Source organism: Chroicocephalus ridibundus, chromosome 3 (assembly GCF_963924245.1).
Source record: "Chroicocephalus ridibundus chromosome 3, bChrRid1.1, whole genome shotgun sequence".
Classification (NCBI taxonomy): domain Eukaryota; kingdom Metazoa; phylum Chordata; class Aves; order Charadriiformes; family Laridae; genus Chroicocephalus; species Chroicocephalus ridibundus.
In genome coordinates this window covers 102,946,897-102,973,907 of record NC_086286.1, presented here as the reverse complement: position 1 = coordinate 102,973,907, position 27,011 = coordinate 102,946,897, and the positions used below count along the sequence as shown (strand labels likewise).

Sequence of the window (27,011 nt, the reverse complement as noted above, 5' to 3'; positions counted from 1 at the left end):
TCTGCTTAACCATGTCATGGTTATTGCACAGCTTGATGCTTCAAATGAAAAATGCACTGTGCGAGGTGATGCAGGGGACCATAGCAGAAGATGACTGATGTTACTTTCTGCTGTTTGGTCATGATATGGTTGTCTCACAGCTCTTCAAATTAAAAGGCAAAACACATACCATCTGGGATGCCGCAGGGGGAATAAGATTTTGGAGATTTACAGTATTTTCATTTCTTAGCTTTGTATTTTGAACCCACCTTCCAATATGTCAGATTCTCAACCTGCCAAAGGTTTCTCCTCTTCGGCGGTTTGCACTCCATCAGTTTTTGCTTTTCTAACTATCAAAGTACTTAGGAAAAAAATAGGAACTCTTTGTATTCTTTTCAGGCAGAGAAAAACAGCCCAGCTTTTCAAAACGCAGTATGCAGCATGAATAGGAAAGTGTGATGGTGACATCTGAACTTGGGAAATAAGAGATCATTGTTCTGTGTTTTTTGTTGTTTTAGCTGTCTGGTTCGGTGCACTAATTGCTTTCAGTTCTGGCCATTCTGTTTCCTCAAGAGCTTAAAAACGCAAATATAAATTAATTTAATGTTCTGCGTGCAGGAGTATCCCTTTATATTTTAACCTCTCATCACAGGAGGAGGAGGAATAAACAAATTACTTCTATTTTCCTCATAATAAAATGGTGACACGTCTTCCTTTCTCGTACTTTCTAATCCTTTGGTCAATGTATGGTCTTTGAAGCTCCATGAAGTGGTGGGTATGTCATATGGCTGGACTTGCGTGCGCTTCCAGGCTGCAGTGGCCAGCTGCAACCTGAGCAGTGGTGAGGTGTTGCATCTGGAGGTGGGATGGATCCCCCCCGTCAGGATGACAGGCTGAGAGAGTTGGGGTTGCTCAGCCTGGAGAAGAGAAGGCTCTGGGGACACCTTATAGCAGCCTTCCAGTACCTGAAGGGGGCCTACAAGAAAGCTGGGGAGGGGCTGTTTGCAAGGGCATGTAGCGATAGGATGAGGGGCAATGGTTTTAAACTAGAGCAGGGCAGGTTTAGATTAGACATTAGGGAGAAGTTCTTTATAATGAAGGTGGTGAAACATTGGCACAGGTTGCCCAGAGAGGTGGTGGAGGCCCCATCCTTGGAGACATTCAAGACCAGGCTTGATGAGGCTCTGAGCAACCTGATCTAGTCAAAGATGTCCCTGCTTGCTGCAGGGGCTTGGACTAGATGTAAGGTTCCCTTCCAACCCAACACATTCTGTGTTTCTATGATCCCTCACGACTCTTCAGAGGCAGCTCTGGATGCCTGTGCAATGCAGTATTAGGTGTTAGTAGACCTAGTTCATGGGCACTCGGGAGAGGTGAACAGGGAAACACTTAAGTGTGGCTTTCTTATATTCCCAAGTGTGTTAAAGTGCCCAAGGCATGCTAGTATATGTTAAAAACATGCTACATAATTGATCCTTTAAGCAGTTTTTGGTGAATCTAGAACTACAAAAATCCTTCCAAGTGAAACTCAAAGATCTTCAGCAGATATAAATGTGATGCTCCTGTGATCTTGGGTGTACGTGAGAGAAGTCTGGGGAGGGTAAAGTGATAGCCTTCGTGGTGCAGAAGGAGAAGGATTTGGGGGAGGCTAGGAGCCATGTAATCTTTAAAACTTTTCCTGGATTGTTTGCATGTTGATGCTATTTGTTATTCCTCTGCAAGGCCATGTGTTCATGCAGATTTCCTAGGAAGCATCCCCACCGTGCTTTTCTAGTCTGGCTGAGGCTGTTATTTGAGCAAAGGTTGAATGGATAAATCAAGAATGGGAACATCAGAGGGCAGGGAAGCTGTGCTAAGAAAAACAGCATAGTGATGGTGAACACTTTGAAGGTTATTTGGCAATGCAGTTTATCTCTGCCCCTTGGTCTTAGGTTGTTCAAAAAACTGATGTACTAGTTCTGAGGCTAAAGAAAACAGACTCATAGGATTTCAACAGTGGATGCCTGAGCTTTTGGGTTGCTGGCAAAGCGTGTCTGAGACTCCAAGTATTCCCTGTAGCATCTTCAGAGATAGATGCTCAACGGCTGTGTGTCTGAAACGACCGCTGGCTCCCTCGGGCTCCCCAAGCTTGGGTAAATCTTTCCCTGGATTCTCACATCACTGGTGAATTCTGCAAGATACTGGGTCGCTGAAGCGTCCTTGCTTGATGTCCTTGAAGTTTGGGCAGGGCTCCTGCGCTTTGCATTGAGTTTTCAGTGCAAGTCTTTGCTCTACATGGTAGAGGAGAGATTCTGCTCTAGGCACAATCAGAAGTGCCTGTGTGCTATTTGTTTTCCCACAGCCCTTGGGTGCTCTCCGGGACAAGTCTCGGAAGACCCTGTGATTCAGAAAAGAAGTGCAATTTCCAAAGGGATGAAGACGTGCTTAAATTTCTGCAGTTTCTTCCTTGTGCCTAGGCTGGCAATTCATTAAGCTTCCCCCTCTCCCAAAGCGCGTGCAGCTTGTTTGAGATCCCTGGGAATTGCACTACCCGTGCTGCTCATCCCGCCTTTTATTCCCCCTCCCCCCCTTTTTCTTCTGTGCAACCCCAGGAGGCTGAATTCTTAAAGCTTAGGGCCCTGCTATCCCAGATTCATTAAAATGTTAATGGCTTTTCTTGTTCCGTAGCTTTTTCCAGACAGGAGGGGTTTCTGTAGTTAATTTAATGCATGCTGATATTTGGGATTATGTATGCTACGTATGTATGCTGTCTTCTTGCAGACGTCATGCATTCCTTTTTTAGTGTCCCTCTTCTCCAAGAAGAGGGTTTTTTGTTTGCCTTTGACAAGTATTAAATCCTTCAGATTCCACATATATGTTTTTGTCACGATATTGCACGCTCCTTAAAATGCCCTGAAAGTGTTAATTTCATTGTAGTATCTTTATTTGAAAGAAATTGCTACCCCACACATACTTTCTCTTAACAGGTGTGGTGTGGAAGTCTGGATTATTTTTTTTTTTTAATGTCCTATGCCTTTTCCAGCCCTTAACAGATTAAGAGCAGCTTGTTTCATTCAGCTCTTTTAGGATAAGAAGAAAATCACTGTGAGCTTTCACACTGGATGGTGGCTGCTGGGTGTTAGGCACTGGGGTGGCTTTCCTGCCCTTCCCAGCTGCAGGAGTGACAGTTGAACTGTCCTGCTGTCCCACCCCCTTCTCGGATGAAGACTAACCCCCTTGCTTATGTAGGAGATGAGCCTCTTGCACTTCTGTGTCTGCCTGCATTTTGCTGTCTGCGTGTGATAAAAACCTGGCAGGCTTCTCTGCTGCTGCTCTTCTTGCTTCCATTGGACGTGCCTACCAAGGGCTTGGTCATGCAAGCCCCTAGCATGAGTGTAGCTGCTGTGCACCGACGGATTTGCACTAACTGCCTGTAGCTGGCAGCAGGTAAGGGGATTCAAGCTAGCTGTTCTTCTGTGGAAGTGCTCAAATCAGTGCTGCCTCTCAAATCGATGGAAAAGATGCAAGTGTGTGTGCACTGTGAGAATTAAATGGATTTTGATAATTTTTGTAGATGGATTATGCTGGTTCTATTGCTGACTCTGCTCTCAGCAGAGCTGAGATGTGTTACTTTGTGAACTGAGGAGACATGGGTTTGCTGTGGCATCTACTGAGGAAATCTGTGTGTGGGCAGATCTTGTTAAGCCATATTTGACTCTGCATGATGCTTGATACCAAAATCTCAACGTGGTTCTTTACTTTGATATCCAATAAGAGTAATACTGTTCATTTAATGGGGACAGTTTCATACCTACTGTAGAGATGGATTCTGGCTACGTGACCTATTAGGTGCTACCCATTTCTGTAGTTTCTGGTTAAACTGAGCTTACGACTGTATTGATAGTGCAGCTGTTCTGGACACAACTCTGATGACATATGGATATTCTCATTCCAAAATCCTCTTCCAACACAGTTGCCATGTTATGGCAAATATGCTATCACTTATGTGAAAATAATTACAGATATCATAAAAGATAAATATGCTGCTTCAGGATTACCCTGACAGTAGACATGGCTCCTCAGAAGCATCCCAATCGTTACAACACTGCAGTGCAAGGAGAGAGCTGCTGCTGTGCATGGCCGACAGTCTGAGCAGCGTCCAAGATTTTGGAAGTCAGTCTTTGGCAGCAACAGGCGATTGTCCCAAATGCTCTGTCAGCCTTATTTTTACTTTTTTGCTTGCCTCCAAAATGGATTATGCTTGCAGATTTAGAAACTTTTGGTTTGCTTTGTCTTCAGTCATCAGGGTACTTTCAGAAATCAACAGTAACGGTATTTAACTGTTCTGCTTTCACTTGCAGGTGGTTTGATATTACTGCTTTTTATTCAAAGTGTTTATTCTTTTTAGCTGCTTTACAACCTAATTAAAAGTCTCTTTAGAGAACTCAGTCGTCCTCAGGACAACACACTCATTGTGCATTGCGTGATAGGTACATTTTATTCAACAAGTCATTTAAAGCTTCGGTAGAAGACCAGGTGAGCATGCAGCAGCTGACCTGCAGAGCATCAGTCCGTGACACTGAAGAGCGGTGTGTGATCTTTACTTCGCTGTCTGGGGCTTCAGCTCACTTGTTTGTATCAGTGCATGCACACCAGTGCTTTCCCTTTTTACTCTGCTCTCAAAGACGTATGTGCCATCTGTAGGATTGCCTCCCATCTGCCCGCAAAGTGGGTAAGTGTCCCACTTTCCCTCTCCCCCACCGAACACCGACAGCAGGATAACCAGCGTTTTCAAGCTAGAAATACTGACAGAGGAAAGGCCTGAACGCTTGTTTCAGTTCAGCCTGGACTGGCGACCCAGCTATTTTACAGTGAGGACATAAGCTAATTAGGCAGAATCACTCTTGAGTCTTCTGATCCTGCCCTGAAGCCCCACATGGGTTCTGCTCTCTCATCTCACAGCTGCTGCCTCTTGTCCTGTGCTCTCGCCTCGGATCTGGCTGTCCACCTCTGCAGCATGTCCACGGCATCTGAGCAGAGACCTCCTCCGGGACATCCTCCTCTTCTCTGCCTGCCACCGGCTGCCCTGACACAAATGTGCTGGTACAAGTCTGGTGGTAAATAGCAAAATCCAGAAAGTTGAGAAATAAATATGAATTGACACTTCCTTGCTCAGTGGACAAGAAAAAGGAAAAAAAAGCAGCCAGCAAGCTGTGTTGTGAGGCAGTACAGTTGGCAAATGCATCTTTTTTGTTAACATATGCAACTGCTGGATGTTGCTTGTTTGCCTTCTGAACTGCTTTGTGTCCAGGTGAGCACTTACGGACAAACAGGAGTTGCTCTCCTGCTCCTCAGTGGACATGTCTTACCTGGTACAAGAAAGTCTCCTGTAAATGCACTCTCTGCAACCCTGGCTATGAACACCTGAAAGCCATGGGACATCCCACCAGAGACTATTCTGGGTTGTTGTGGTAGTGAAGCACTACTGCAGATGATCTTAAGCTTTAGCCTGGGGTCAGTGACGTATATTTTCTAGTGACATATATTTTCTTTGCACTGTCTCCTGCCCCTCCCTTAAGGTTAGTTTAAATCCTGGGCTTAAAAAACATTATCGTCATCATGTCTTACACGTGAAGTTCAGGGATCGATGTACAAAGCAGAGTACTGGGGAAGAAAGAAACACGTACTGCAAATTGCTTTTAGATTCTGGAGCGCTGTGGAATCCCACAGACATGTAGAAATTCTTGCTCACTTTGAAGAAGCGATGTAAAAGCTGTACTTTGTGAATCTGTGTCTCTAAAATTAATTTCATGTTGATAAATTGGAGGAGGAGGTGAGCTTTATATGCAGCAGGAGAAGTAAGGTCAGAGAGAAAAGGCTGGACCTCGTCACCTGGGAGGGAAAGGAAGAAGGACCAAGTGCCAGCTGTGATTGGGCAAGAGAAGATAAGTGAAATCTCATGACAGAATAATCTAATTAGAGAAGTTTAGAAGGTGTTATTTTTAAATGGATTACAGAAAAGTGGATTTTTCCATCATGGTATATTCTGCCAGATTTAGCTGTTTTTTCTAAGGAAACTTTGCTAATGTACTTGCGTGCGCATCTAGCAACAGTGTCTGTCTTCACCCAAATACAAGAGAAGGCTATGGATTTTGAAGGGTTTTTTTGTTTGCATTTTTTTTAGGGGGGTAGTTTTGTTTATTTTTTGGTATTTTTATTGAGGTGTTTTGGTTTCTTTTTTGAAAGCAGCAGGACAAGTTGGAGACCAAAACCTTTGTCCTGCTGAAACATTGGCTAAAGCGTTAAACATCAGGCAATCCATATGGGAGTGACATAAAATAAATACTTCATTTTCTGGATAATCTAGATTAGAGATCATAAAATGGCAATCTGCAAACAAGGTGTTGTTAGTTCTTGTATTCCTGTATCTACAGAGTTGCTTGGGTTTTGGTTTCTTTTTTGTTGAGAAGGTTAGATGCCATGACTATGAAGTTACTGAAGAATTAGTCCAATAAATCTGTAACTTTGATGCTAGAACACTTAATATGCTTCCTGTAATCTACAGCTTCATAGGTAGAATACTAGTTTTTGCCTTTTTTTTTTTTTTTTTTTTTATTCTTGCTTCTCGGACTATAAGTATTTAATTCCTGCTAGTCTCACGGTCCAAGATAGATATTTTTATAAGGATTTCTCCTAGCCTTGTTTAGCTCTTCATTGGCATGTAGCAGTAAAAAGGTAGAATACCTAAATTCCTTGCCAAACTCGGGCTCTTCCACTTAATTCACCTGGAACTATTGTTTACTCATGACCTGATCTTCGAACTCCTCCTCCCCCACCCCCCCTTCTTTTTCCTTCTGTTTCCAGTTTACAGCTCCTGTTCCTCTGTCACTGCTTCTTCCTGCATCTGAGAAAGACCGTCTATGGATTTACCGCATGCTATCTGCTCAAAAACCAGATTGTTTTTGTGTCCCCACACAGTTTTCTTTCAAGTAAATTGCTTAATATCTATGTATCCATAAAATGCAGTTTTGTGAGGATTTTTTCCCCCCTGCTCCGCTCCTCCCTTGGAAAAGGGACCTATCCAGAAGCAATGAAGAGGAGCAATGAGATGCGGACCTCGCTTCAGTTCCTTGTTAATTATACAGTAAGGGATTTAGTTGAGAAAACCTGACCTGAACCTGTTCGTGAATTTTCCTTCAAGTTGCAAAGACAGGTCTTAAAAGAGCTGTATCTCTTGTATTTGGTCTGTCCTCAGCCTCAGAGCTTGAAGAGGAAAATGCTACAACCTGTACAAGAGCCACTTGAATCTCAATAGAGTTTGCTGGAACCGTATGACTCCTGTCACATTGTGCCCCAGAAACTGTAACATTTGCCTAAAGAGGTTGATTACTGCAGCCTTCAAGAGCTAGTAGCAAAACCTTCCCGTTTCTAGGAAAAAAAAAAAAAAAAAAAGCCTGTCAGATCATTGGGTATGTCATGATTTTAATGTGGAAATGGAGGGGGAGAGGATGAGTGACCTTCCTCCATCCCTTTTTCCCCTGGAGACCACTTGGCTGCTTTGTGGGAGGGCAGAGAGATGTGGTGGTGGCGTCTGGGGGACAACAGCCTCCTCAGCTGGGCTTTGCAGCTTGAAGAGCCCTTCGTAAAGACAAAGTAATATTTGCCCCACGAATTCTTTCTTACAAGGTATTTGGCTAAGTGGACAGTTTCCCCCTCCCATGTTGGGAGGGTGGAGGAGGTGGAGAGTGGGGTGGGAGAGCTTTCCCAAGGGCAGCCGTCTCGGAGGCCCCTCTGCAGTGGGTGGCGCAGAGGAGGCTCTGTGGAAGTGGGAAGAAAACCTCTAGGCTCCTAAATCACACGAGCACTGCAGTGCTCAGTGCTTTATTGGACCTTGTGTGTGTGTGTGTGTGATATACTACAGTAGGTATTGTATATTATATATGTGAGAAGAGGCAGGGGGAAGATTCTTCTGTGTATTGAACTGGATGGATGAGATCCAGTTCACCTCTGGTTATCTCTTTCCTGAGGCATAATGCTGCATGAATTTACTGTCTTTGAGCCTGGAATGGGCTTCCTGGGCGTACATTTGGTATAAACTAATCAACTGCTTAATACATTAATGAATCACTAAGTGGTTAAGGTGTCTTGCCTGTGTTGTACATACCTGGTGGTGGGCCTTCTGCTATGACTGTCTGGATCAGGACTCTTCAGTTGACTTCTGCTGGGGTGTATGGGGCGTGCCAGCTCCAGCCCTCCTAAAGCACAGCGCTCTACGTCACGTTCATAGCTGGAAAATATAACAGCGTCCAGTATTTGCTTCCTGAAAGACTCTTGAACATTGTAAACTCTCCCTCAGGAACGTGGCACATCTGAGACTTCAACTAAGTGCTTGTAAAAACACTTTTCGCTTTAAGCTGGAGTCCACTGTTGGAGTAGCTCTGGTCTGGTAGCCCTGTCTCAGCCTGGGACCCTCCTGGCCACTGCTGTCTCAACATTGATTAGATATTGGAAACCATGTTCACCATTTCAGAATGTGTGAAGGATGCTGGCCATGTAGCCTTTGGGTAGACAAAAAAATATTGTCAGTTCTGGAAATTCAATATATAGTGCTGTAAAAATGTACCATACAAAAGGTTTTGTCAGTTTAAAATGAAGGCTGTCTTCTCCCCCACCTTCCCAGCCACCAGAAGAAAGAAAGTGGGGGAATGGGGATTGAGAGATGTCACTGTTGTAAAAGTCCTCAACAAAAAATAAATTAGCACCAAACACAAGGATTTTTAGAAGTAATTTTCTCATTCAGACATTACAGAATTCCTTAGTGTCAAACTTACCTCTAAAGTCACATGTACAAAACTTGCTAGATTGTTAGCAAATTCTTTGCAAACTAGAGCAATAAATGTCCGAAGAGGTATTTTGAAGGGGGGGGAGGAATATTCCCTCTTATGTACATGACTGCCAAGCTTGATTTTCATCCACTTCTGCTGGCATGATTTCTTTTTGCTGCCAGTGTATTTGTATTGTCACACGTCACAGGGCTTATGCTTGGTTTATGGCTTTATTATTAGCAATGCAGTGCAATCTGTATGCCAGAACATCTGGGGCATCGTGTAAATGTAGAGCATTCGTCAGTGCGTAGCATTAGAAGAATCCTAGATATTTAAGTAGGATTTGAGCTGGTTATCCAGCAGTGGCAAGAAAAGCATTCAACCTTACTGCTGCTGGTATTGGCAGAGATATACGTGTTAATGTCTGTAAGAAAATCGAGCAGTCAACAGTAACGGTGAAAGCTGCTTAATCCATCAAGAGACAGAGGACTTCTTTATATATTTTAATATCCTCTGTTGCATTTCAGTTGATTATGTCAATGCTTCTATTATGAACCATCGTCTTCTTTGCTATAGTAATGTCTCTGAGTTTGGGGTTTTTTTGGTCAAATACTAAAATGCTCCTTGCCTTTTCTCTTCTGAGTTCGTTTAATCAATGCAATGTTACAGTAGTCTTCACATGTAGTGATTAAGTATCTAGTCACAACTTGGTTGTGTTTTGCCTGAGGAATCTTTTTAAGATGCCTTGCAATTAAAACGAGTTACATTTCAACCTTGTTGAACTTACTAAATGTATAATGATCCTCAGGTCAAAGAGTTGCACTGAATTTTTGTCTGTCCCTTGTCCAGTTAGGTGGAGGAGAAAAATGAATCGGGTACAGAAAAAGTATCAATGCAGGGAGGAAAATGCACTTCAGATAGAAAAAAAAATGCTTAACTTAGAAATGGAATTTCCCTTCTTTTCCTTGTGCCTGTTACTGTTTCTTGTTGAAGATTTTTGCTCGTGTAGTGACTTCATAGTCTGGAATATCTGGGCTGGGAAAGTGCATTTCATTTTCAGAACAGATTTTGTAATTTGCAAATGCGTCCAAACTATAAGCAGTGCCTACCTACGCTGCCTTACTTCAGAGCAATGTCCCTGCAATGACGTTAGTGCTCTTACTTTGTGGAGTGTTATGACAGGCAAATGCTTTAAAGTGCTTAGAGTGTTATGAGAATTTATCACTCTTATAGAATCACAGAATGGTTCGGGTTGGAAGGGACCTTAAAGATCATCTAGTTCCAACCCCCGTGCCATGGGCAGGGACATCATTGAATCAGGCAATCTTAATGATACTTTTTTTTTTTTTTTTTTAAGTTACTGAAATGCTACTATTCAAACCTATTTGTCCCTACCATATAAGAGGAATAAAGTGTGAGGTTTTGACTCCTGAAGTGAGGTCAGCAGAGGCCCTTGTGAATGTGACACTTTGCAATAGGCTGGTGGGTCACGCGTCCCCGATTTAAATTTGGGAGCCCTGTGGCTCCTGCAGTAGCTTCACGGCTACTTCCAGGGTTCTTCATGGAGAATCTGCTTGTTGACTGCGTCACTGGTGCATGCTGTGCTGGATTTGGGCTTGTGAATGAGGTGAAACCCATGGAGAGGTTTGAAGAGCCTGACCATGAGGCTTGGTTGCTCTCCGGATCCCAAATTGCAGCCCCTGCACCTCTCTGGCCTTGGTGCCAGGCTGGTGTCCTGCCATGTGGTCTGGTCCTCCTGGGAGACAAGCTGCCTCAGAGGAGCGAGCTCTCTTACTCCTGATTTGGGGAGTTGGTGTGACCTCACCTCAAAGGCTTCACCTTATGGTTCACTCTGAATTTATCTCATTGCTGTGGTATTTCTAGGAAAGATCAACTGTTTCCCTCAAACACCGCAGGTGTTATGAAGGGGTGGGGGAGGTAAGAAGATATAAAACATCTCTGATGGGACATAGTCTCTAAAGTCACCTATTCCATTGTATGGGACAACTATGGCTGTTGATGGGCCTTAGGGTTTGTGTAGATTTAAGAGTAGTTTATTCTCCTTCACCCCAGTGTCCTGAGGGAACTATTTGTGCTGGGCACACGGCTGCATGCCAACCTCACCCCAGGTGGCTTTGCTTTTGTTTTCCCTGGGGAGTGTACTGGGAGCACTGGGGTTCGTGAGGCAAGAGTGATTTTCTTCTAGTCCAAGAGGAAGCACCTCTAGGCATGGAGTAAAACCCATTTGGGGCTTGGGGGGTGCCCATCTCCCTCCTTCCCTCCAGCCCTCCCCACTCATGTAGGAAAAAGAAGAAGGTTCCCAGGAGATGCTCCTCTAATGCCCCTTCACTGGTCGTACACAACTGGTGACCTGTGGGTTTGGAAGATGTTCTTGTTGGCTCTGGGTTCAGTTCTGAGCTGGGAATCATTCAAAACAGATGCATTTGCTCAGATTACCTGGCAAGAGATGAACCTGGTGAGCAGGTACTCTCCTCCCTCCTTCCCTCCTTTATCCATCACACCGCTTTTGGAGCGAAGAGCTGAATGAAATACATAAGTAGTCAATTCTGAGTTACTCAGCTGAGTGGGAAGAGATGTAATTTCCAAATATTTTTCAACATATTTAGAACTGAGGAAGATCTATGAAATTTCACAAAGTATTCTTTGTGATGAGAACAGCGGGAAGGGGAGATGGAGTAGATGTAATGCTCTGTAGAAAAAAAAAAAGGAAATATGAAAAAACTTGGAAACAGAAGTCTGATTTTTACTTTGAGATTTGCCTTTTTTTCTTTTTGAATTCTTTTCAAAGCGAACCATGAAAATACAAGTTGTTAAACAAGGAAACCAAACATGTTTGTTTCATTTTTGCTGGATCTCAATGACAGTAATCAAGGACTTACACAGAGGACCCACAGCCTATTTGTGGAAATACAGCTTGATTGATGTAAGAGGCCCAGAAGACAATTTTATTTTTAAGATGGCGTGTGTAACTTCAGTAGGTAAATGTGTTATGTTGAAGGTACTTAAAAAAAAAAATTCTGTTTTCACATACAAATATCTCTGATTACTTTCTGGCCATATGAAATAGTGCATTAGCACTTACTTGGGACCCATCAGTTCGAATAATATTTTCAGGTTACTTGGGACCCATCAGTTCGAATAATATTTTCAGGTTACCTGGGTTTAGTGTGAGGGAGGCTGGTTCTGCTCCCATAACTGTATGTTACAGGTGGAGAGACCTGCACATACTCTTCTTCCTTCCCTAGTTTTCCCTCCCCACCTACTTTCCGCCAGCACAGACTGTGGGTGTGTATTGATGAAATTACAAGAAGTTCAGATTTTAATTGGTTCTTTAGGACTGTCCTAGCACATAGAGAACCTGTTTTCCTGATGGGCAGAGGCTGATAAAGATCAGTCCAAGGACAAGTAAGTTGTCTAGGATCAGGAAGAGGAGCGTGGGGCAGGAGGGGGAAACTGGGTTGTAGAAAAGCACAAAATGGCTCTGCTGCGATAGCCATGGATGTGGATGTGAAGCAGTCTTGGGTGTTGAAATGTCTTGAAAGATGCCAAGATAACTCCTTGCAGTAGCAAGTTACTGAATGTAATGAGGCAATCATTTCAGTCTAGATGCAGTAGTTGTTGACAATTTTTTTTTCTTTTTTTTTTCTTCTGCAGATATTCCTGAAATACCAGAAAGCATCTCATTCTGCAGAGCACTACAGGTAGCAGATTTCAGTGGGAATCCACTGACTAGGTAACTTCCACCTTCTTCTTAGTACTTGCCATACCAGAATTACAATCTTGCTGTAACAATTATAATTTTAAATAAGCCCTTAAAAATTATGATCTAGGATCTCTATGAAATCTTGCCAATGGTGTCTGTCTCTGGCAGGGACTGCAGCAAAAGCTCAGGTTTAAAAAGTGATATGCGTCTTTCCTGGGAGGGGATGAAATTTGTTAGCCAACCAGGAAAAATGTAAATCTGATTGTCTCTTAAGTAATTTTCTTTCTTCTTAAATGCATAGGAAAACCATGCTTATACTTGGGAGAGATCAGGCAATGGTTAGCACAAATGCATTGGCACAAACCCAGGTGCCTGACAATTTGGAATAGACTTTAGATCAGCTGCTGCAGATAATGGCTTTTACTAATGATTAAAACTTGGACAAGCATTTCATCACCCTCCCGTCAATTGGGACACAGTGACATGCAGTAACATGTGGCAAAAATGCCTCGCATGTGTCGGTGGTTGCTACGGCTGCTGCTGATCTGCAGTCTGATGAGCTGGAGTTTGGGGATTACGCACACTTTTAGTACAGGAGTTTTCTTGACACGTCTGTGTTCCATTTGCTGGAGAATTTGGAATTTATCTAGTGATATGAGGCTGGAGAAAGAGGTGATCTGCTAGTTGACGGCTCTGAATGCTATTTGGAGAACTGTTTCCTAAACCAGCCGGTGCCACAGAGCTCCTTTGTGATGCTGAGCAAGTCACATAAGCCAGAGTATTCGCAGTGGGCGCTTGCTCTCTCCAGCCTGCTCTGCTGTGCACTGGGGTGGGCTGGGAATACTGGCAGGATGAGCTGGCTGGCTGGGGTGCAGGGCTGCTAGCAAACGGGAGGGTGTCTGTCATGTCTTAAGCCACTGCAGCGGTTTTGCAAGGCGGCTTCTCCCATGTGCGCAGCTGAGGTTCTTCAGAAGTGCCCTTTGAATGTCACCCACAGTCTGTCCTAAGGTCTCTGGAAGGTCACCTCTCTGAGCGTTAAAGGGACACTTGTGATCTTAATCCCCGTGCTTCTGTAGCCCATTTATATACTGAGGATAATAATACCACAAAAATCCAGTACAGCAAACTGAGGCTGAACTGATGCTTAGATACGCAAGTGGTGAGGGTCACCCAACAGCTTTTTCCCAGGCATCACTGTGCAGCGCATAAAGCTCAGAGCTGCATCTCGTGGTGTTGAAATGAAAATTGTAAGTAGTGTGCGTTATTCTTCCCCATTTTTTTTGTGCTGAATAAGGCCTGAGGCCCAAGTCGTGTCTTTCCTTAAACAGTAGTTGTAACACACAGCTACAGCTGAGTGGAATTAACAGAAGAGTTGAAAGGCTTTTTGATGGGGTTGAAATAGGTCTCATAACTCTTTGTTGACAGTTTAAGGGAATCTTAAAAATTCTTGATAAAGCGGCTCCAAAGTGTGCACGTGTCCTGGAAAACGTCACTCCAAGCAGTTTCCTAAGTTGGAAAACACAGATACCAGGAGCTGTTTGCACACGGTTGCTAGGTATTTTCTGTGACGAGATCCAGAATTTCAGTTTTACCTACACAGCAGGGTGTAGGTGTTGGAAGTAATTTGCCCAGGCAGAGTGGGAAAGTCTAGTAGTGATTTCTTTTCCTGTGTGATATCCTGGAACTTTTTTTAGCCATTGATTCTTGTCCTTATTTCCTCTAAGCTTGAAAGCCAGTTAGAGATCTTCCCAATCAATGTCCTACCACTAATACAGTATGTTGCCTCATTGTCAAACTTAATCATTCATGAACCTGCAGCATTAAAAGTGGCTGGCAGACCATTTTTCCAGCTGTTTTCAGATTATTTCAGGTTTATATTAATAAAAAGCAGGCTCATTAGTTGTAATTAGACTGGAATTACACTATATGCTATAGATAGCATAGAATATTTCAGTTGGAAGGGACCTACGATGATCATCTAGTCCAACTAGCTGTCCACGTCGGGGCTGACCAAAAGGTAATCAGAGCGTTTAACTCCAGTCTTAAACCTGTTAGAGCCTAAATGGTAATGAATAGTTAGAGTGGAGCTCACATTCTTGAGCTACTGAGCATGTTCTGTTAATAAGGTCCAGAAAATGACAGTGCAGGATGGAATTGAGCACATGAAAAGCCCCCTGTCCCCCATTGTAATTTTTTTTTCCTCTTTCCCCATCACGCACAGCTGTATTTACCCGTAGGTGTGAGGCTCCTTTTGGCTAGTTGCCTGCAGGTCATACCGTGTGCCTTGAGCTGGGTGATGGGGAGAGCAAGGAACCAAACCAAATGCTGCAGCTCAAGCTTTGGTTGCATGCTCTGGGGGTCGAGCAGAAGTTGGATGGCTGGGCCTGCGGCTTCCCCTCCTCTACCTCCTCGTCCCTTTTAGCCTATGTGCAACTGCAAACTGAGCTGCTTGGTGCAACCCGGCGGCTGGCAAGCAGTGGTACAAGAATCCATCCATACAAGGGGAGGGGAAGCCGAGCCTTGCAGCAGACCAGCCAGGTGATGGACCGAAAGGCTTTGGGAACTTTGGGAGTGTTTTGCATACGGCTGCATTTTATAGCGTAAGAAGGGAGGGATTACATGCTGTTGTGCTGTGAACCAGTAAGTGTGAAATGCTGTAACAGCAGTCTTCATGGTGAACAGGCTGTTTCTTCAAAAAGCAGCAACTGAAGAGCAGCCTGGTAGCTAATATGAAATGGCCACGCTGTAAGTATGTATGTAACTGAAGCCTGAATAAAAATAATTTGTTTAATTAACCTAATTAATCTAGGTGACACAGGAAAATTATAGTGAAAAAAAATACAGTTTTAATATGTTTGATTTTTTTTAAAAAAATTGTTAAAATACTTAAAATGTTCTCAAGCCCTGTAGCTTTTTAAAGTTGCAAACTGGGGGCAGGGAAGAGAGGAGCTAGGAGACAGGGATGTTACCTGTGCTGTGACACAGAAGAAGCTTTAAAGTCTCTAAGTCACGGGGTTTTTCTCCTACTGTGATCCTTAGAATTTTCTGAGAGTCATGCTGGACTCTAGGCATGCCTCGCTCTGTGAGTATTTGCTAAATAGACTCTTGTTTTCTACTACATGTTCTCTTTTCCGGTATGTATTACATGAATATGAACACTTCTGCTGCAAGTCCTTGATTTGAATTAATATCTCCATAGGTTGCCCGAAAGCTTTCCTGAATTACAGAATCTAACGTGTCTTTCAGTAAATGACATCTCCCTGCAAGCACTACCTGAAAACATTGGGAAGTAAGTTTTTTTTTTTTATACTTTATTACTATCTTAATTTATTTTCTCTTTATTGTTATGCTTATTGTGTAAATGACTTGCTGCATAATTGTATGTGATATACCTATAAAGATATTTACAGGTCTGTGCTTATTTTTTATATTCTTTCCAGTCTGAGGGATCTGTTTAAGAAAAAACCCTTTGCATTTTCACTTGACATTAGCAGGCTAATGCAGAATCTGAAGCATGTGTGTATGTTTCAACTGTGTTCTCTGGGATTTGGAGTAATTTGGAATTCTGGGTGCAAAATTAAATGGGTGTTTTGTGATGCAGATCTGACCTTTTGCTTTCCTTCATTGTAGTAGACCATTGATCCATTATTGTGAACATGTCAGAGGGCTTGCAGCTTAACTCAGACAATTGTTGGCACAAGAACAGATGGGTAAAAGCTGGCTGTGGTCAGGAGGGAAATTAGAAGTTTCCTAACTATAGGAGCACTCTGGTTCTGAAAAACCTCAAGTGGGAGCTGTGGAGATGAAAACTCATGGAACAGCTCTTAAGATTAAATTTGATAAGCTTTTAAGATATGTTTGTTAACTCTGTGAAGTAGAGCAGGGTTGCAAGGACAGACTTCCAAAGTGGAGACACGTGGAAAGTAAATTGAACATTGTTTATCGTCTAATTTCAACTGAAATCAACATCCACACTTGCAGAAGGGAAATGTCTCTCCTTTTAGTGGAGAGAAGGGTATCTCTTCCAATATGAAGGAGAAGAGGTAATTCCCTGTCTCCTCACTTGAATGTGTGAGAATGGCTGTGCTGGTTCAGATCAAAAACTCATCTAGCCCACCTTCCTTCTACAGTTGCAGTAAGTAGATGCCTAGTGAGGATTAAGAAGAAAAGCATGTGTTTGATGACTCTTCTTTCCATCCCCTGACTGTTTCTGGTTCAGATTTCATGAGCTTTGGATTTTGACTGGTTTACTTGGTAGCCCATAATGAATCTCTCTTCCAGGTACTTGTCCAGTTTCTCCTTGAGCTTACATGGACATCTTTCGTATTCTCCCCTGCTAAATAGCTGCCCAGGTCTATACCCACTGCATTGATTCGTTGTTGGTTTTGTTTGAGCTTGACTCTACCTGCCTTGCCTATGATCCCTAGTGTTGGAAGAGGCAGTGAGCAGCTGATCCCTATGCACTTGACCTGCTGTCGATGCCTTTGTAGTTTTCTACTGTATCCCCAGGTGCTTTTTTTCCAGACTGAAGAGTCTACCTTGCTGTTCCAGCTTCAGGAATAGTCTTCACAGTACTCAAGATATCTGTGCTTTTAACTTGGAAAAGTTATAGTTTGTTACTTTTGCTGGGAAACATACCATTTTAGAGAATTTGAAATTTTTTGCAACACCTGATTGTCCTCTATCTGCCCCCCGCCCCTACTTTTTTTTTTTTTTAAGTCTGCACCTATCTTTATGGTTATCTTGCCATATTATTTTTCTAAGTTGCTGTGCACCAAGCCACTTCCATCTTTCTTCAGAAAACTACAGAAACTCAGCTGCTGAGTCATGAGTATCAGTAGAGGTCTGTTAATCTTGGACATCCTTTCATAAAGTGGAACACTTCTAACATGGATTCCCCAGGGCGTCAGCATAGCCCCTAACAGTAAAACCCGACTGTTTCTAAACAGAGGAGCCCTCCAGAATGCATCTTATTATTAAGAGCTCCTGCAATGTAGTCATGTTCAGACCGGCATTGCTTTAGCCACTTCCCATGGGTATGAAAGCTGTCAGCTGGCACCGCTCCAGCAGCAGCAGAAGTGGAAAATGTCTTTTGAAACCTTCCGCAAGCACTAACAGGTACAGTTAACGTGCACCCAGTGACTATGGCGAAGTCTCACCTAAAGTCTGCATGGGCCAGGACTTTTGTGACATTCTTCCTTTTCTGTAAAAGTTCCCAAAACTTTTCATGGAGCTTTTTGCAGCGCTGGCAGCTAAGAACAGGCTTGTTCAGGCTTTGCGGTTACTGAAAACCAAGGCCAAAAAATTTGGGATCCTGCCTGATTCTGAAAATGAACAAAAGAAACACGACAAGCTGAAACGATTCCCAAAGCATGAGGTGGACTGCTGCTTTGCAGACAGCGGCTAGAGGAAGGTTGCCGGCTTCCCTGAGAGGTCACTGGCTGTGGTGGTTCTGTCCTCTTTCTTGTCCTGCCTGTTGTTTGGTAGTGTGAGTGGTGGTAGCCTTTGTTTTGAAGCAAATGGCTAGAAACAACTTTGGTTAACATGGTGATACCGGACATTGTAAAGATGTCAATATGTGGAGCTGTGCAAGAATAAAGGTAAAAAAATGCCTATTATTGATCCTAAGCAGTCTGGGGAAATGCTGTGATATTATTTCAGCCGGACGTGAGCTGTTGCAGAACACAGCAGTGTAACCCCTGCTCCCTCAAAGTCTGTATCTGATTCCTGATATCGAAGCTAAAACCCGGGGGTTCTCACTTGCTTTGGAAGAGCCATATGTTAGTCCTGGTGGTCTTTGTGAGTTCTCCTGGAGGGTTAGACTTTTACTCAAGTCTGACAGTCATTCTTTGATAATAGAATCATAGAATCGTCTAGGTTGGAAGGGACCTTTAAGATCGTCAAGTCCAACCGTTAACCTAACACTGCCAAAGCCACCACTAAATCATGTCTGTCAGCACCTCCAGGGATGGTAATCCAACCATTTCCCTGGGCAGCCTGTTCCAATGCCCGACAACCCTTTCAGTGAAGAATTTTTTCCTAATATCCAGTCTAAACCTCCCTGGTGCAACTTGAGTCTGTTTCCTCTTGTCCTATCGCCTGTTACTTGGGAGAAGAGACCGACCCCCACCTCTCTACAGCCTCCTTTCAGGTGGTTGTAGAGACCAATAAGGTCTCCCCTCAGCCTCCTTTTCTCCAGGCTGAACAATCCCAGTTCCCTCACTGGGAAGTGTTCCCAGCTTAGCTACCTAAAATATGAATATTGTTTTTTGGAGATGTTCAAGGCCAGGCTGGATGGGGCTTTGAGTAACCTGGTCTAGTGGGAAGTGTCCCTGCCCACGGCAGGGGGGTTGGAACTAGATGATCTTTAAGGTCCCTTCCAACCCAAACCATTCCATGAGTTTTACAAAAACACTTTAATCTCATTTGTAGAAGTTGCTGCTGTCAGATTTATGCTTAAAGAAACAGAGACAAATGTGTGGGGCTGTTATCTTTGGCTTATCAGGTATTCATGATAGGTGGCAATACGGCAGCTGGGAAGTCGACGATAAGCTTGGGCTGAAGATGCATGCTTTTCAGCTCAGAAGAATATTAATGTAACATGAAGGAAACTCATGGGGTGTCCACACAAAATGTAACTGTTCCTTAAATCTGTTGGGGAGTGTCTTGGTGACAGAGGGAAAGGTATCCCGTGTGCTTTGAGCTGGAAATTATTGGGAGGTCTTGTTTGTAGCCAATTAGCACTGCAACCTGAAATGCTTCTGGGTCACTTACCTCTGAGAGTGAACTTTGTCAAATTTTTAGCATTAGATCTATAAGTAATAGATTTATTTTTTTCAGTCTGGCTACCAACAAATGCAGCTTTCCTTTTATAGTTCACAAAATTTTCAACACTTATTGTAAGTGAATTTGACGGTGCAGCCGACCGCCTTGTGTTCGGTAAAAGCAGTGAAATGCTCTTTGGCTTCTCCAAAGGTTACCTACTTGAGCTCTTCATTCCCTTCTCTGTTCTTTTCCCTCTGCGCTTGCTGGGACCCAAAAAATCACAGAATCACAGAAACTTCAGAGTTGGAAGGGACCTCTAGAGATCATCTAGTCCAACTCCCCTGCTAAAGCAGGATTGCCCAGAGCACATCCCTCAGGACTGCATCCAGGCGAGTCTTGAAAATCTCCAGAGAAGGGGACTCCACAACCTCCCTGGGCAGCCTGTCCCAGTGCTCTGTCACCCTCACTGTAAAGAAGTTTTTCCGTGTATTTGAATGGAACTTCCTGTGTTCTAACTTGTGCCCGTTGCCCCTCGTCCTGTCACTGGGAACCATTGAAAAGAGTCTGGCACCATCCTCCTTCAGCCCACCCTTTAGATACTTGTATGCCATAATAAGGTCTCCCCTCAGCCTTCTCTTCTCCAGGCTAAAGAGTCCCAGCTCTTTCAGCCTTTCCTCATAAGGGAGATGCTCCAGCCCCTCAATCATCTTAGTTGCCCTTCACTGGACTCGCTCCAGCAGTTCCCTGTCCCTCTTGAACTGGGGAGCCCAAAACTGGATGCAGTACTCCAGTTGTGGCCTCACCAGTGCAGGGTAGAGGGGGAGAATGACCTCCTTCGACCTACTGGCCACACTCTTCCCTATGCAGCCCAGGATTCCATTGGCCTTTCTGGCAACAAGGGCACATTGTTGGCTCATGGATAATTTACTGTCTACCAGGACCCCCAGATCCTTCTCCTCAGAACTACTTCCCAGCAGGTCCACCCCTAACCTATACTGGTGCTTAACATTCTTCCTCCCCAGGTGCAGGACCTTGCACTTGCTTTTGTTGAACCTCATTAGGTTCTTCTCTGCCCAGCTCTCCAGCCTGTCCAGGTCACGCTGGATGGCAGCACGGCCCTCTGGAGTGTCAGCCACCCCTCCCAGTTTGGTATCATCAGCGAACTTGCTGAGGATACACTCTGTCCCATCATCCAGGTCATTAATGAATATACTGAACGAAATTGGACTGAGGAATGCTAGGAATTAGAAAGAAAGTGATGCCAATCCTGCCTTTCTGGCTGTAGAGACCAAGTAAGGCTCTTAGAGGTGTTTGGGTATGTTTGCAAATGCCTTACTGGAGTTTCCGTGTGCTTTGGATAATAACCCATTGTGGCGTTTGATGGAATAGGTTGCACCTATGTGCTCTGTATGAGATCTGTCAAATAGTGAGCAAACAAATATATACTGGTGATTTATTCTACTACAGTTGGTCTTGTTTTGGGAAAAACTTGCCACCAGTCCTCTGGCTGCTAGAGTATGTGGAAACTTAGGGAAATGCATCCTAAATTCTTATACTCTTGTCTGGGAAACTGCCTAATACAGCAACTGAAATCTCTAATTCATCTTCATGTAGCACAGTGATCACTATGTATTTAGTATCTCTTTTTTTTCTTTTTTTTTTTTTTAGCTAGCTAATAAACATCTCGTGGCACGGCAAATTTACCCTACTGTCTTAAATGGGGAAAGCAAAAAAAGTAATGGCAAGTGTTTTCCAAACAGCAATACTCTGAAGGTTAGTTAAGAAGTTCTTCCTAATGGCAGATAATAGACTTGAATTGCCTTGTGGTGAACCATTAGTGGAAGTGTGGCTTCTTCGTGGACTCAGATATCCAGTCCGTTTTTCACATGGTCTGATGTGTAAGATGAATGCCAGCGCTCAGCTTCACTGTTCCAGGCCAGTGTCTGAACGTAGAGTTGCTGATAATATGTTTACTGTGCCGTTAAAATTCTTCTGCTTAGACTTTTTATATTTTTCTTTTCTTTTGTGTTGCCAAAAGGAGTGTTTTTAAGGGTTCCAAATGGATGTTTGAAGAGCATAGGCAAGGCCTCCCTTGAACCTTTTTCTTTCCTCTTGCTCGTGCGTAGCCATGTTCAGTGTATGTCAACTCTTCTTCTTCTGTGTAACCACGTCAACCTGCTTATCCAGGGCTGAAAGTTTTCCCGTGTTAGATGAAGCATTCCTCTTTTAAGCTCATGTATTGTTTTAGGGCATACAAGAAAGATGTGCGACACACTGCTTTAGGACTTGATAACAGACTAGATGTCTTAATGTTACTACTACTTTTCTTTTGTGTTTCTCTGTGATTTGTGTTCTCCTAACTCATGGTGTGGTTGCTATCTGGAGTAAAACAGTGAATGCTAATGCATATGAGATATTTTAGCTAATAATTAGATGGGTGCAGCTTGGAGCAGGAGTTGTCCTGTTGGCTAGTTGAACCGTTCAGAGAAACAAGTTACACAATTTAAGCTGTGAGTGGGAGTGTCTTTCACAGCGTTTCTCTGTCTAATGAGAGCAAGTCTAATTTACTTGCCTATTCTGCAGGACTGTGTGTGTCTGTAGAGCTGCCCAACGAGCAAGCATAACCTGCTCCTCCCAGTGTGGGTAGCACTTATGAATTTCCACTTGCTTCCAGGATTTTTTTTCAATACTTCCTTACTCGTGTAACACCCAAAACACAGGATGTGGCTTTTTCCTGAAATTCAAAAATCGGAGGTTTTGTATTTAAGGGTGTTTGGGTAAATCAAGGTGTTTGTCTGAAAGTCTTCCTAGGGCATACCTTACAGTAGTATGAATAATCTAGTGTCTGTCTGTCCCCAGCCCCTTCTTTGTCCACACGTGTTTATTCTGTAGCATTGGCTTCGGAGTTAGTTCCCTGCCACCAGCCCACCGTGATGCTGGCTTTTTACCAGCAACGCTTTCAGAACTTAGAGATCCATACAGTGCTCTCATGGCTTAACGTCTATGAAGAGGAGAGAGATTGTGTCAGCTTCATATATTTGTTTATTTATTTGTGGTTCTTAGGCTTGAATGAAGTCCAGGTACCTTCTTTGGAAGGCCTTTTATGTCCGTCTCTGATGTTTGATCTAGCATCGGACTCTCAGATGGGTGCTTCACAAGGAATTGGCCCAAGCCAAAAAATCAGTCCTTTCAGCATGAAATGCATGTTTGAAAAAGACAATTGTCTGTCAAACCCTGTGGGGACAACAAAATTAATAAGTTTCTTTAACGGCTGAGGCAAAATGTGGAGTTTCACTACTGTCTTTTAAATCATGATTTAAGGCCTGCTGCCCATCAGCACACCAAACATCGAACTCATATCCAGTTTTCAGCTTTCAGCATTTTTTCAGCAGTCTTGTCTGTGCCTGGAAAAGATAAAGATTACCTCTTATTTTATTTTTTTTTTTTTTTAGATACTAAGGTTTGAAGTATGAGATTATTATTGACTGGCAGGTAGAGTGTTTTGGAAGTTCCCTGCCTGAACTCTAGCATGGCAAATAAAGCTTTCCTCTGCAGTCTCCTCCCCCCCTGCCCCTTTCTGTAATGTTCACATGGTCTCCTACTCGGACACAATCTCCAAATCCTGAGGATTCAACAGTAGATGATAGTAATATCATGATTCATAGTATTCCCATCATTCACAGCCTCCCCCCCCCCCCCCCCCCGGCTTTTTTTCAGAGAACTGCAGTCCGTGATGCAAGAAAGTAGCATAGCTTTATTTTAGCTTTAGAAACTTTTGTTGTGGGGAGGGCTGAATTTCTTTAGATGGGAAGGATATTCTTCTGGTACTGATGACTGATGAGTCTGGTTTACCCCAAGCTGCAAGCAGCTGAATGAATCGGTGGACCTTACTACTGAAAGGGAATTACCAGGTAAGCAGAGAAATTTCCCTCTTAATGCCTGCAGCTCGCAGGCAGAATGCTGAAATAGGCACTTCATTATGACAGTGAACATAATGAAAAGAATAGAGCAAATGTTACTGCACTTTGGAGCGTTGCTTTGTGGAAAGATTTGTTATAGGCATGCTTTTCGAGAGTTGTGGAACCACAAATATCCAGAGACTTCATGTTAGAGAAAAAAAGTGTGGTGTTTTTTTTTTTTTATCTATGTGTGTTTAATTCTAAAGGTTTTGAAGTTCTCAGCAGCTTCTGAACTCAGAATCTTTAATGTTGATCTGAATAGGGGTAGTTGGAGAATAAAAGTTCTTCAAAGGCAAGGATGATGTGCTCAATGCAGATGATCCAGAAGCAGATCAGAATGGCACGCTTATTCTGACAATGGGTTCCTGGGCAGTCCTTGACTGTGTTTTTTCTTAGTGTATGCTAAGATGCCTCAAGTGCAGATTACACATCTGGTAGCATCACACAGAATGGAAAATGCTCTTAAAATTGTGTGGAACAAGACAATGTAATTCTGTTTCAAGGTTTAGCATAATAATGTCTGATTAAAATAGTGTCTTGAGACAACGAAAGTGCTGGGAAGGCTTATCTTGCAAATACATAGAAGGACTGTAGGTGGTCTGCCTAGGCTGATATAAATAGTGTTAAAAGCTCTCACTCTGGCTTATCTGAATTTAGTACAGCAAGTAATATTTACAGAGTTTGAGTAGGTAGAGCATTCAGTGTTAATCACAGCTGTTTGCTAAATGCCAAAACTGAATGTTAAATAACTTGAAAGTTTATTTCAGGAACACTGTTTTACAATGTAATAGTGAACACGGTGCAATCTGGCCTTTAAATAAGAGATGTTCCATCTTGTATGTTACACAAGGAAGAAATATTTAAGACATATTTAGCAATATTTTTTTTGAAATAAAAAAATTCCATTTTTTATTTAAGTCATTAAAGATTGACGTTGCATGAGTGGAATGGAAGAAAATTTGAAAATGAAACCTTGTTGTAATAGTGAATTGGCTTAGCCTCTCCAACCTGTTTCAGTGATCTTGATAAGCAAATTGGAGAATGTTCAGTTAAAGCATTCAGAAGTGAACAGGCTGAGCCGTAATTATGAATCTCTCTCTCTTCTTCTTAATGATGCCTTTTGAAGGTCATAGGGAGTTCAGCGTTCCTGTCTGTTTTTTTGGACCATGCTTGTTGCTGTGTGGGGGAGAGAGAGAGTAGAACTGATCTCAGCAACTTGAAAACCAAGCTTATTTAGAAAACTAGTCTTAATTAGCAGCTTGGACTACCTCTGTCACTTATTTAGGGAATTCCTTGGCCATAAACTGTAGAACTTTCCTTTGTTTTTAAAATTTGGATGTGACTTGTACTACTGGCCGTCTGTTCAGTCTTTCCTCCAGTTAGTGGCTGATAAGATACTAATGTTTTTTATCCTTCTGCTATCACTTGTGGAAGATCTGTAGCTTTTTACCAGCCAATTAATGGTATTGACAGTTCAATTCAAGTAAATAACTATGCAAATGCTCTTCCTCTGGCTTTCAATGTCTTTGTCCTTTAAGTCTAGGATGACAAAATTATCAACTTCACTTTCTTTTGTGCCTATTTAAAATCAGTCTTCCAAGGAAAGAGTGTTTTCCCCCCATAATTTGTATTCACTCTTCCCAGCTCTGTAGAAAATTGCAAGTATGAGGAACATAATCCTTACTTGCAGATTTTCTTACTGGAATTGCTCTTACTCAAGTACTGTCCTGCTTGTCAAGCTCCAGAAGTGGACTGCTAAGGAAAGACCCATGTGCTTTTCCTTTGCACACTATAGACCTAAACTTGAGAGGAAAGAGTCGTGTTTAATTTAGACGCAAGATACCTCAAGTTGCTTTGCCTCCAAAAAGGAGAAGGGGGAATGCTCTCGGAGATGGCTTCCAGAAGAATGGCCTTTAACAATAGTGGTGAGACATAATAACAGTTTCATCAAAACTAAATCTAGTTACCTTGCTTTGCAGTTGTTTTAACAGCAACCCTTGCATTCCAAGGTAAAACTATAGGACTTCACATGTGTGAAGATAGTTTGCTTTGAAATGGATAAGTGCACTTATTTAGGAAATTAATACTTCCTGTAATTTCTGGCTCATGTGAGAATTTCTGCGATTCAGTAGCTAAGAATTTGCAAAAAATTGCTCTCCCCTGTTGGATGGTGTGGGCTTAAGGTCTCTCTCTTTAAATTCTATCGGATTAATTTTACAAAAATTCATTAGTGCTGCTCTTTATCATTCACACTGTAAAACAGGTTTTCATAACCAAAGCGTAACCAAACAAAGGGGGAGGAGGCTGGTTAAAGCTGACGTTTGAAAAAATATAAATGCTTTAAGCTTAAGCTAGAGTTTTGGGAGAAATAATCTTGAAAAAAAGAAACTGGCTGCAATTCTGTACTATTTGTAGGTTATCATATAATGGATATGAATTTTAAGGTTCTTTCATGGTAACTTTGTCTAGTTGTATGCCAGCATTATGCAGTAGTTAGAAGAAAAATAAGCATTTAATGTTGAACGTTTTAAAAATGAGGACAAAATGCATACTAGGACTGTATAGACCACGAACTACATGGTAATATGTTGATGCAGTCCTAGGAAATTCAAGAAGCATAATCCTTCCATATGAGGCTACTGTTGCTTTTGTTGCATTGGAAGTGTCATTACACCAAAAAAATCCACATGGAGCTGGTTCCTCAGACACCGAGGAAGGATATGGTGCTGGCAGGTATAGTAATGGTGTGTGGGTGAAATAAGGCAGACACGGGGAAGAACTGAAGTGGTAATTAATTCTGGAAAGGGGTGCGTCTTACAGAAGTTCTTGAAACCACTCAAGTTTAAGCACCCAATTTCATAGAATCATAGAATGGTTTGGGTTGGAAGGGACCTTCGAAGATATCTAATCCAACCCTCCAGTTGTGGACAGAGACATCTTTCACTAGATCCCATTGCTCAAAGCACCATCCAACCTGACCTTGAACACTTACAGGGTTGGGGCATCCACAGCTTCCCTGGGCAACCTGTTTCAGTGTCTCACCACCCATGCTATAAAAAATATCTTCCTTATACCCAACCTAAACCTACCCTCCTTCAATTTAAAACCATTGCCCCCTGTCTTGTCACTACAGGCCCTGGTAAAAAGTCTCTCTCCATCCTTCTTATAAGCCCCCTTTATATTTTGAAAGGCTGCTATAAGGTCTCCCTGGAACCTTCTCGAGGCTGAACAACCCCAACTCTCTCAGCCTGTCCTCATAGCAGAGGTGCTCCAGCCCTTTGAATCATCTTCATGGCCCTCCTCTGGACCTGCTCCAACAGGTCCATGTCTTTCCTATGCTGAGGGCTCCAGAGCTGGACGCAGTACTCCAGGTGAGGTCTCACCAGAGCGGACTAGAGGGGCAGAATCACCTCTCTGGATCTGCTGGCCACGCTTCTTTTGATGCAGCCCAGGATTTGACTGGTGTAGGAGCTGGGAGTTTGGAGACTGATGTTTTCAGGCTCTTTCTGCAGTCAATGATACAGTCAATGAAGAGAGGGTGAAATAAAGAGGCTTCTTTCGGGAGTAACTTGGAACAGGACCCTGTCCCAAAGGAACATGCTGTACCTTCAAATACTTATGGTCTGAGTAAGTGGCGTTTTGAGAGCTGGCTAGTGACTGATTAACCTTGTCATTTCCTTGGGGGAAAATGCTGCTAAACATCAGGTTCTCAATGAATTGTTGGTATGTAGCTAGAAGCTTTATGGGATGGGAGTAGCTTAATAGGATCCTGTCAGATGA

The 27,011-nt window shown here is 42.9% G+C and overlaps 1 protein-coding gene across 1 annotated transcript in view; it reads left to right on the top strand.

Annotated features, from left to right (window-relative positions):
* Positions 1–27,011, top strand: part of LRRC1 (leucine rich repeat containing 1) — a 73,094-nt gene that overhangs the window by 18,549 nt on the left and 27,534 nt on the right. Inside the window, exons 3-4 of the mRNA XM_063330307.1 lie at positions 12,459–12,537; positions 15,707–15,796. Of these exons, the coding sequence (XP_063186377.1) occupies positions 12,459–12,537; positions 15,707–15,796 (169 nt within the window). The remainder of the gene's footprint in view (positions 1–12,458; positions 12,538–15,706; positions 15,797–27,011) is intronic.